The sequence below is a fragment of the Rhynchophorus ferrugineus genome, unplaced genomic scaffold (assembly GCF_030347505.1).
Source record: "Rhynchophorus ferrugineus isolate W39M unplaced genomic scaffold, kcgeb_rfMv2 rfM6, whole genome shotgun sequence".
Lineage (NCBI taxonomy): Eukaryota > Metazoa > Arthropoda > Insecta > Coleoptera > Curculionidae > Rhynchophorus > Rhynchophorus ferrugineus.
In genome coordinates this window covers 31,427,399-31,439,857 of record NW_027472585.1, presented here as the reverse complement: position 1 = coordinate 31,439,857, position 12,459 = coordinate 31,427,399, and the positions used below count along the sequence as shown (strand labels likewise).

General features: G+C 31.7%; 1 protein-coding gene across 1 annotated transcript in view; it reads right to left on the bottom strand.

The window, feature by feature from the left end:
- Nucleotides 1-12,459, bottom strand: part of LOC143198239 (uncharacterized) — a 40,235-nt gene that overhangs the window by 21,472 nt on the left and 6,304 nt on the right. Inside the window, exons 2-5 of the mRNA XM_076407367.1 lie at nt 10,670-10,804; nt 3,654-3,807; nt 3,354-3,593; nt 1,187-1,398 (exon numbers count right to left, since the gene is read on the bottom strand). Of these exons, the coding sequence (XP_076263482.1) occupies nt 1,187-1,398; nt 3,354-3,593; nt 3,654-3,807; nt 10,670-10,804 (741 nt within the window). The remainder of the gene's footprint in view (nt 1-1,186; nt 1,399-3,353; nt 3,594-3,653; nt 3,808-10,669; nt 10,805-12,459) is intronic.

The window sequence follows — 12,459 nt, the reverse complement described above, 5'->3', positions numbered from 1 at the left end:
CAACATTGCGACGTGTTGACGTTATAAAATTTGATAACATGCATTGGTTGTTTTTTGGGATATACTATCAATATGTTCTGTAATAATGATCTCACAATGTTGCCGCATACACTTTTAGTTTTAATTAATTTTGCCTTTGGCATATAACAAAATTCTAATCTATATAAAATAATGGAACAAAAGTAATGTTATCAAATATAATTTCTAATAATATTATAGTATATCTAATGCATATATTGTCGAAGGAATTAAGTTACAGTTAATTATACAGCCCATTATATAATAGTTTATAGGTTAGAGTTGTATTATTGTATTTACAATGGACTCTTTTCCATACTAATATATATTCCATATTCCATACTATTCCATATAAGGTAGACTTTATGGCACCTTTTTGGCATCTACCGGTATGTCTTGAAGGCCTGATTAGTCTCAGCATGTTCAATCAGAATATTTACAAATATTAAGCAGCGATCTGAAATTTATTAAAACAAGCAAAGCGCCAAAGCAACGTTTTTCAGTTTACAAAATATAATTATTAACACTATATTGATGTATTGACTGATGAATTCTTCAAAAAATTTTGCAGACATTTGATAATCGGACGAATTTTATAAACTGATTTGGATACATGTTCGGACGTATCAGACAGCTTTGTATCTCTTTATTAACTAGAATAAAACGAAAATACTGTCTGATTTTAATATGAACTTACAATCTGCGGTAGGCAATACCTTCGACATTGTAATGACGTGAGTTCACTGTTATTTTAACTAAGCTATAAGTAAAATACATCACTTGGATATATAATTGTTAATTAGGTAGATTTGGCTTCCAGGGCATACCAATAGTGGCAGTTTAAATCCTTCGATAATATTTGCATTAGATTTACTATAATATTAGAATAAATCGTATTTGATAGCATAATTTTTGTTTTGTTTCGAGGGATTTCGATGACGCGCATTGGTTGTTTTATTGGAAGCTCTATATTAACATAATTTTATATTGAAATAATTAAATTCATTTCATTAAATAATTATAAAAAAGGCATGAAATGATTACATTAATGTTAATTGTTAGTTATTAACATTTTATTCAGTTAAATTTATTATTAATTAAGGTCTTATAAACATTTATTTACATACTAATTTTATTATCGTCGACAAAACAAATAAGATTAACTTACGCCATCCACACCAGTCGCCAAACAGTCATTCAAACCATCGGAGTTAACGTCAGCGGTACAATGTAAACTGAAAACCGTATCGTTTACCCAATGCCTCCAAATGATATTGCCGCTCATCCCATTCAATGCGATTATTCCACCCTGACAGGGAGGTGAAACTCCGAGAAATATGGGACAGAATATATCCGGGGGAAGTATATTGTAGTTGTCACCTGAAATTATACGAATATTAACCAAAAATTAATTTTAATATATTCGGTGGTTAAGAGTAGCTTTCGTATTTTGTCAAATTAATATACTCCATTACGTTTATCTTTCATGAAATATGTATTTTAATTATTGATTTGTAATTAAAATAGTATGTTAATTTTCTCATGATGAATTTTGTCATAATTGCTATACATATGATTCACATTTTCTTCCTATCAAATAATCAGCTCTATTTAGTTGGTAAAAGTCTTTTTCCATTAAATTTATTGTTTATATTGCTATTTATATATATTATGAAAACCTTTGATCAGTGGCATGCTTGGAAGGTTTCGGTTTGGTTAGAAGGCATATTGTCATTGCACTTGTCTTTTTACGTACAACAGGTAAATTTAAAAGGCCCCGGCCTGATACATAGATGGCACTACTGGAATTAAATCCGTTTGTTTTTTATTAGCCCTAAACCTCAAAAGATGCGTGTATAATATTGGCAGCTGTCGGATCATTAGTATGTGAATTATAGCATTTTGAGTGAAGCAACTTTCATTATTGTAAAAAAAATGGATAAAAAGGATTTTCGCGTGTTGATAAAATATTTCTTTTTGAAGGGAAAAATACAGTTGAAGCAAAAACTTGGCTTGATGCCGAGTTTACGGATACTGCCGCAGGAAAATCAACCATCAAGGATTGGTATACCAAGTTTAGACGTGGTGAAATGAGCACCGAAGGCGGTGAACGCAGTAGATGCCCAAAAGAGGTTGTTCGACGAAAACATAAAAAAATCCACAAAATGATTTTGAATGGCCGTAAATTGAACTTGGATGAAATAGCAGATACTCTAAAGATATTAACTGAACGTATATATCATATCGTTCACGAATATTTTAATATGAAAAAGCTCTGTGCAAAGTGGATGCCGTGGGAGCTCACTTTTGACCCAAAAACAATGACGAGTTGATGATTCGGAACATAATTAACCCGAGTTTTTTGCGTCGATATGTGACAATGGATGAAACATGGCTCCATCATTTCACTCCGAAGTCCAATCGACAGTCATCCGAGTGGACTGCACACGATGAACCCGCTCCAAATCGTGGGAAAAAGCAACAGTCGGCTGGCAAGGTTATGGCGTCTGTATTTTGGGATGCGCATGTTTCAATATTCATTGACTACCTTGAAGGACCATCAACAGCGACTATAACATAGCGTTATTGGACCGTTTGGACAAAATCATGAAAAAACGGCCGCATTTGAAGAAAAAGAAAGTTCTGATTCACCAAGACAATGCACCGTGTCAAAAATCCATGAATAAGGATTCGAATTGCTTCCTCATCCACCGTATTCTGCAGATCTGGCCCTCAGCGACTATTTCCTGTTCTCAGATCTCAAAAGAATGCTCGCAGGGAAGAAGTTTTCGTCAAACGAAGAGATGATTGCCTCTGAAACTCAAGCCTATTTTGAAGCAAAGGACAAATCGTACTACAAAATTGGTACCGAAAAGTTGGATGGTCGCTATAATCAGTGTATTACCCTTGAAGGGAATTAAGTTGAATTAAAAAAACTAATTTTGCTGTTTTCTATATATTTATCACCAATGTTATGTAGATAAGAAGAAATCTATAAAAGAAGGCAATTGTTTTATATTAAGACATACGAAAGTATGCTATGAAACTAACACTAATCTTATAGCATTCTATCTAATGTAATAGAAAACATCATGCTGTATAATAATCAAAGTTTACAATACTGTGACGAGTTAGTATCCAGAAATTAATCAGGGATCAAATTATAACTTTTATTGAAACCTTTTGGTATAACTAGATATAAAAAACTATGAGAAAGGACTATGAGTACCACACTCATATAGCTTATTTCTAGTTTTTAATAATTAGCAATGGTATGATAATTATTTGAAAATATATTTCTGAATATTAGAAAATATGAAAAATTAGTATACTACCTGTTCCAAATCCAAATATAATATCGTCTACATTGTCGCCATCTATATCTAGTACTCGAACAGGCGAATCAGTTGTCAGTATAGGAAAATTCGTAGACCATATTTCGGTAATCTTCAAGCTAGTACAAGGCAGTGATCTATTTAGATTCGCCGCTTTCGGCTTAGACAATATCCACTCTCGGAACTTATCTAACGGAAGCGGGTAAATAGAAACTAATACCACAACAAGAACTATCAAACCTGGAATATAAATTCAAAATGTCGCTAAATTACATTTCCTGCTGCAAACCGAACGTTTACCAATTAATACGCTTAAAGAGGCCAGGACGTAACAACAGGGCTTACACCAAGCCCGACAACTGGGCTTTGCCTTCAATCGGGATCCCGCGTCATGCTTTCCAAGTTTACGCCTAGGCGCCATAAGGGGCCTCTTAACGTTGAGCTCTTCAGCAAGCTAGAAACAAAAGATGTAATTATTATCTTATATTTTAAAAATTATTATATATTACCAATTATATTTAAAATTAAATATTTAATAATAATACGGAACTGTGTTTCTTCGAATATGTAGACTGTTTTAGCGGTAGCACTTCATATATAGTTCATATAGTTAGTTATATGCACAAACAAAATTATAAAATTTTGAGTTTCACAAATTTATTCATGTTAATTTTGTGTTAGTTTTGGAATAGTGTAACTGTATTATTCTACTTTCTTCATAATGAATGTGGTAATCGTAGTTAAAGCAGAGTACATTATGAGGACATCACCTCTATTTCTTGTAGATAATAGTCTACTTAGACTCGGATATAATTAATAAAGCCAACTATTAATGAAATAGAACCAATGGAAAGGAGATTTGAATTAAAAAGGGACTTTTACCTAAAATTTAAAGTATTTTGATCGTCCATTCACTTTAAAAAGGCAATTGTTTAGAAAAATAGATACAATGCATGTTAATCAAATTATTTTTCAATTAAATTTTACATGTTTGCATCTCTTCAGCATTTCGAAACTGTGCCATGTTGAACCGATCTGAACAAATGGTAATCAGAAGCTGCTATGTCTGGTGAGAAGGCAGCAGCAGTGCAGCGGAAGTTCAACAAAACTATTACTCGCTATTTCCGGTCTTTTTTTGCAACAATAACAGATCAATTGAAAAGTCCCCGGCCTGACCCATAGATGGCGCTACTAGAATTAAATCCATAGGTTTTTTAGTTAGCCCTAACTCTCAAAAGATGCGTGTATAAATTTGGCAGCTGTCGGATCATTAGTTTGTGAATTATAGCAATTTCAGTGAAGCAACTTTTGTTATTGGGAAAGAAATGGATAAAAAGGAATTTCACGTGTTGATAAAATATTGTTTTTTTAAGGGAAACAATCACAGTTGAAGCAAAAACTTTGCTTGATACCGAGTTTCCGGACACTGCCCCAGGAAAATCAACCATCAAGGATTGGTATGCTAAGTTTAGATGTGGTGAAATGAGCACCGAAGACGATGAACGCAGTGGACGCCCAAAAGAGGTTGTTACCAACGAAAACATTAAAAAATTCATAAAATGATTTTGAATGACCGTAAATTGAAATTCAATGAAATAGCAGACACTCTAAATCATAGATCATAGATGTAAATCATATCATACCATTCACAAATATTTGGGTATGAGGAAGCTCTGTGTAAAGTGGGTGCCGCGCAAGCTCACTTTTGATCAAAAACAACGACGAGTTGATGATTCGAAGCAGTGTTTGAAGATGATTAAGCATAATAAACCCGAGTTTTTGCGTCGATATGTGACAATGGATGCAACATGGCTCCATCATTTCACTCCGCAGTCCAATCGAGAGTCATCCGAGTGGATTGCACACGATGAACCCGCTACAAAACGTGGGAAAACGCAACGATCGGCTGGCAATGTTATGGCGGCTGTATTTTGGGATGCGCATGGAATTATTTTCATTTACTACCTTGAAAAAGGAAAGACCATCAAGAGCGACTATTACATAGCATTACTGGACTGTTTGAAGGACGAAATCGCCGAAAAACGACCGCATTTGAAGAAAAAGAAAATGCTGCTTCACCGAGACAATGCACTGCGTCACAAGTCAGTGCCTGTGCCTACTGAGGCCTATTTTGAAGCAAAAGACAAATCGTACTACAAAAATGGGATCGAAAAGTTGGAGGGTCGCTATAATGAGTGTATCACCCTTGAAGGGAATTATGTTGAAGGTTTATGGAAGGCGGGGTGTTTTCAATTGACCTGTTATGTTGTCGATGTCTTTGATAGTCATCTACAGTAACAGTGTCATTTAACTGCTTAGAATACACTTAACCTTACTAATGACACGAAGATGTGTCTTAAATTAATCAATTTCTAAACTGTTTTCATCCAATAAGTCGTACAATTTATTATCTCTGAATTTTTTTTTGGTCGTCCAGATGGTTTACTGACTGTGTGATTTTAATTACTACTTTTAAATCGTTGAAATCAAAACGATTTTATATTGATAGAGTTTACAATTTTCGCCAATAAATCTTACTGAAAAAATAGTATTTATTCATATAAAATATATAGTTAACTGTAACTAACATTGACATGTTACCACATAATATTAATTATTACCATATACACATATACATTATTACCACATAATATTAAAGCATTATTGTTAAATACTAATTAATTCAAAGTTTGAGGAGAATCATTACTGTACAAGAATGATAAACGTTTATTGGCCGTTCACATTATAGTTTGTAAACAGGCCATACGGATCTATTTTTGGATATAATCAATAGAAACATTTTAAATGATTATATCTGTGGACACGTACACCTTAAAAGCTCAAATAATTAGAATCAAACATGTTGAGAAATGATGTATTTAAAGCTAGCAAATATGGTCGATGGTTATAGTTATTTTTAGTCCAACCATTATGGTAATTAAACAATTTTATATAGTCGTATGTTTTAATAAATTGTATATTATGGAATTTTGATTAAATAGCTGCGTAAATTTGGAAAATGAGTATGTTATTTTGAGGTTTGAAAGTGAAAGTGAATCTAGCGAACTTCATTTCTTATGGGACATGATTACAATTATGCAAGCTTAATGGAAGTTACAAAACGTCAGGGGAACGATAGGCTATGTTTAATCTCATGAAAATCCTGAATTTTGGTTGAGGGTCCCTTATAGCATGGGGATATATGGATTGCGAAGGTTGTAAGGTGCTTGCTGAGGTATATAATACAATCAGAGCAGTACATTCACAATACTTTAATACGTTTACGTTATATATTAATACGTTTCTTACTATTGTATCAAAATGTTGTTAAATTATTTTAAGTGCAGTATTTTGTACGAGCCAAGAGACTTAAAAACAATAACTTTGATTGCGTATTTCCATGTAGCCGATTTCTATTTTGAGTGTGGTTGGAGTGGTTCCTGCTTATTGGTAAGTGACTCACCACTCACTTAAATAAATTGGGATATACACCTTTTCTTACCACGTTTACGTTGACCTTTAAAATGCTTACACGGGCAGCAAGATATAAAGTAAGCTCATCGTCGCAAGAAATATGTGGAATTTTAAAATGTTCACCTTTATCTTCGCCCTTTGAAAATATAGATCAAATTGATGCAGATGCACATTTATATGCTGAAATAAATTTACTTGTGCATATGCGCCAAGTTTTTAAAATGCAAATTTTTTAAACGAAGGTCTAGCAATATCGAAACTGCCAACAACATATTATATTCAAGGTGGCTAAAATGCTTTTCTACTTCAAGTGTACAATTTCCCTTCAAATTATAGAGAGAGAGAAACCTAACAGCGACACACCAGTTTGGGTTTATTTACAAAAATTCAACAAACAACAAACAATTCAACATTCTTATGCACCTGATCAAACAAATGCAATTGAAAAGGCCTATGAAGGTAAAAGGTATGTTCAGCTATACTCTTATATGTATCACAAGCCTTCGATAAAGAGAGACATGACGGCCTTGTTCATAAACTACAGAAATTGTCACCGAAACAACACAGTGAACTATTAAAATCTGTTAAACTATTAAAGCCTGCTCTACAATAGAGAGCTCCAATAGAGAAGCTAAAGCAGGTGTATCACAAGGGAGGATATTGAGACCAATTCTTTATCTTCTGTACACATGTTATATACCACAAATGAAAAATATTACGATGACTACATTTGCTGATGCCACTACTATTCTTACTGTCGCAGACAATAGCGAAGAGGCCACAGAAAATTACTACAGGCAAGTGATAATATAAATAATTGGATGTAGTCCAAGAAAATAAAAATTACTTGTTAATTAATTGTAAATTAATTGTACTGCTGTACAATGTGCATTAATGCAAAACTTCGCTGGAAGGAACATGTTAAAATGAAAAGGAAAGAAGTGGAGTTAAAACATAGGAAAATGTATTGGTTAATTGGAAGAAAAGACAATTATCAGTACATAATAATTTGTTATTATACAAGCAAGTATTGAAACCTATATGGGCATACGTAATTCAGTTATGGGGATTATTAGTTTTCTAGAACAAATTCCTGAAAAGTATTGTAAGTGCACCGAGATACTGCCAGAGTGATAACTTAGGCCGAGACCTTCAGATATCGACTGCCACTCAAGAAATTAAGATAATTGCAAGGAAACATGACGGCAGGAGGAGAGGCTCCATTCTCATATCAATATCGAAGTAATATAACTCTAAAATATCAGAACAGGACACAGATAACTAAACCATTTGATCTTGTGTAGTGTAGTGTAGTGAGGTGCATTTAATTGAAAAACAGCAATGTTAAAAACAAACATTATTACATCAGATGCTAAGACAGGGCCGATATATGCTTTTAAATATATATATATATATATATATATATATATATATATATATATATATATATATATATATATATATGTATATGTATATATATATATATATATGTAGATATATATTTAAAAGCATATATCGGCCCTGTCTTAGCATCTGATGTAATATATATATATATATATATATATATATATATATATATATATATATATATATATATATATATATATATAGGTATATACCTAGATTTAAGTTATTGTTAAGATAAATTATAGTTTAGTGAGCAATGACTTGTAATAATGTAACAGATTAAAAAAATATCTTCAACGATTTTCGATACTTATAAATATCGTTTTTTTTTTGGGCATCGATATATCGATAATTATCTGTTATCCGATATATCGCTGCATTACGACTTGCACATATTACTGAGATAGTGTTTCAGTACTTACGGGATATCGGGATTACAACTTTTTACTGGTCTCTGGAGTCCGATTTAAATCCTACCTATTAAGGAAGCGGTATGGGATTATCTCAAATGCCATGTTCGAGCTCGAAATCCAATTATCCAACCTCAGCACAAGATGATTTGAATCAAGTTTGTCAAGAGATTTTAGTATATGTCGTAACAAATAATATACTCTGTTTCATTCAATACATATGTCAACAATATTTTAACGCTATCTTATGTAAAAAGAACACTATTAGTGCGTACTGAATACTTCATTCTAACTAGATTAGTAACATGATGACATAATATTGTTGTATAAAAACTCAGTTTGTCTTCAAAAATTGGAAAGATAATTGATGGATTGATTTTAAATTTTTACATAACTTTTTTACTTTAAGGCATTTTATACAATATGAAGGAATTTTTTTAGGCTGCTAGTATTTATTGAACAATTATTTTCTATAAAAATATATGTTCGATAGAACACATTTAGTTATTGAGAAGCGTGGCCGGGCTTAGCCTATTATTTTTATTCATAGATATTCTTCGGAGAAATTCTATTTTTCAGTTAATACCGGTAAAGTATGACTAGGATGATACAACTAGTAGGTGTTTAATTTAATTTTTATAGATTTTCAGGAAATGAGCTTCAGTATGATGGATTTATAATATCAATCTCTTAGATAACATACAGAATACAGAATATCACGACCACCTGTTTATTTACTAAGGTAGATCAGATGAAACCAACTATGATAGATATATCTCATGCAGAAGAACTTTGCATCCCAAGTTCCAAGTAAATTTGTCATTGAAAACAGGAAAATTATAATAATTATACAAACTAAAATATATAATATTTTAATAAAATAGAGCATACCAACTCTTTGTAGAGACTTTAGATATGGATCTTATTTATATAAGATTGATTGTTTTGAGAAAAGTCCGAGTGGTTATTACGAAAGAGTTTTCTTTCTGATAGCCATCTGCTAAGTATGTACTGGGGCAGTTTAAAATGCTTGCAATGCTTTATTTTAAAATTTGTTGTCGGAGGTATATGCCTAAGGATTTCGTTCGGTTAGGAGCTCAAGCAATCAACTGCTTTAATTTTATGAGATTCTGCAAGTTCTTCTTATATTTAGCATAAATCTCCAACTAGTACCAACTCTTATTTTTCATATTCACATTTTTGTGGTCAACTCGAACGTTCTGTTTTTCGTTTCGAAACCAACATCATTGAAACTTCGAACCGCATTTATATTAGTAGTTTCAGATATTATAGCTTGTTACATACAAATTTCCTCAAGAATCCGATTAAGTTTTGCACCTGTTTCAGTTTAACTCATCGAAAATATACTTTTATGGGAACAAAATTTAACATTATCAATGCAATAAAAGCCTTGTTGTCGTGAAGAACGAAAAGCTCTTATAACTAAAAAAAATAAAGTACTTTGAATAATTTATTACCAAATGGAGCCATCTTTCATCAAATAGCGAAATCTTATTTCGATATTAAATGAAGTTGTTGGCTAGACTATACTTATTTTGATTATATTTTAATATTAACATATTTTAGGCTTAGAAGAATATATTTCCATATTTTACGCGCAGATTACATTAGGGTTGCATATATCTAATAAATCTAAAATAACCCCGAAGTTCATCTGTTTACATCAAGTGCCATTTCATTTTTATTTCACAATATGATAAAATTAATTTATTTCATGTTGAACTTTCAATACCATAGTTATATCGTTTCGATTAAGGATACTCATTTGTTGAGAACCAATTATACTACTGACGGATACCAACATTATTAGTCCACACATTTTGGTCATTTCTAGAAACTGCAAATGTGATCGTGGAAACTTTATTTATAAAAAAAGCTGGTTGATTGGGCACAATAATTTCATCAGTTTGGATATCATATGTTTTTTTTTAATGTCAAAATAAAAAGGAAATATTTCAGTTACATTAATAGGTAAGTGAAACATTTCAGATAAGATACGCTTACCTTAAATCCATTTTTTCCATCTCTGATAAACACCTCATCCTCCACATCGCTTATGTCATCTTCATCCAATGATATGCTTTCCCTTACCTCACCTTTCAGATTCATTCCAGAATATGTTGCAGTCTTGATTACCATCTGCAACAAAATTAGACATGTTAGCAAATGAAGTTTGAAACACTTCTGTCTAAAATTCAATAAAATCTAATAACCTGGGCAATTAAAATAAACAATTAAATCAAGAAACTTCCTACCTTCCTATATTATCGTTAATTTCTAACCATATGTTATGAGAGTTTTTCAGTCAACACTGGTAAAGTATGATGAGTGTGAATAGAGTAGAATATTAGATCTTGTTATAATAGAAGTCTGGTAGATATACCTAGAAGAACTTCCCGTCCCAAATTTAAGTCAAATTATTGTCATCGATGATGTGATTTATTTATAAAATAAATCGCACCATCTTTTCTGTGGAAATCTTAGATATGAATTTTATTTAAATTAATATTTAAAAAAATAGAGTGTTTATTTTGAAACCTGTTAGAAGTTTTCTTTTCCTGAAGAAGGTCTACACTGGAATAATTTAGGTAATATGAGGTAGTTGGTAGATACACTTTACATGTCCAACAGGCAGTCCCCAAGAAGATATGAACTTAACCAAACAGATAAATAATCTCAAAAGTTATTTCTTCAATTATTCCCAAAAAAGTAAAATCTGGAATAAATAATGAAGATTCACGTAAAATATCAAGATCAAAAGCATAAACTCTTATTAAGCTTCTACTTTATCATGCTCAGAATTACTATATTGTGTAACTACCATATTGCCAGATATATAAATTTAAAAATAAAAACAGTTAAATCAATGAGCTAATATATTTGCTGAAGCATTAATTACGCCCATTTTAATTTTTATACCATCCAACAAGATGGATTGACACTCTATGTAATTACATTTTAGGCTAAAAATAAATTAATACGGAAAACAATTAATTACTTTAATATGAAAGTTAATTATTTCGTCTTATATAAGTATCGTACAACGCCAAGTTAAATAACAAAAATTTATGAAGACCCTCAAATAACATCTGATTTAAGACTACTAAAGCTAAGGAGTCGTCCAAGTAATAAACATAATTATCCGAACTACTATATTTTCTTGCCAAAAAGATCTTATTTATGATATATTCCGTATTATTTTAGCAGGGCCACATTGTTACTGGAGAATAACATAACGGACGTATATAAAACTAAACTCAAATGAAAAAAGAAGCCATATATTTGGAAAGGGAAACAGAACAAACGACCGGAAAATGTGGAAACATAACAGACCACATTATATTTAATTTAATCATGGATATTAACAAACTCTTCTAGCATGGACATGGTATAAAAGTATATATAAAGGCGGAAGAAGAAAAAGCGTATATACCAGGTTGTTTATTAAGATTTAAGGTTTGATAAGAAAAAGAAAATTTAATGGTTTGAAATATATTACAACTATATTTTACCGTTCAACAGTATCCGCTTGAACTGGGATATACTTGTTGATCCTGTAATTTATGTATTCCATCTCGGAAGTGTTAAAACGGTTGCTATTACCACTTCGTTAAAAGAAAATCCTACTTCGTGTCTGATTTTATGTGTAGGATGGATGTTGCAGCTAATTCGTACATTAATTAACCGATTTTTGCAAATGGATTTCCTGCAAACCTTGTATTTTCTCACAAATGTTCATATTCAGCTGGTAGAAAAGGTACAATAATAATCTGACTTGGTTATTTAGAGGTTCG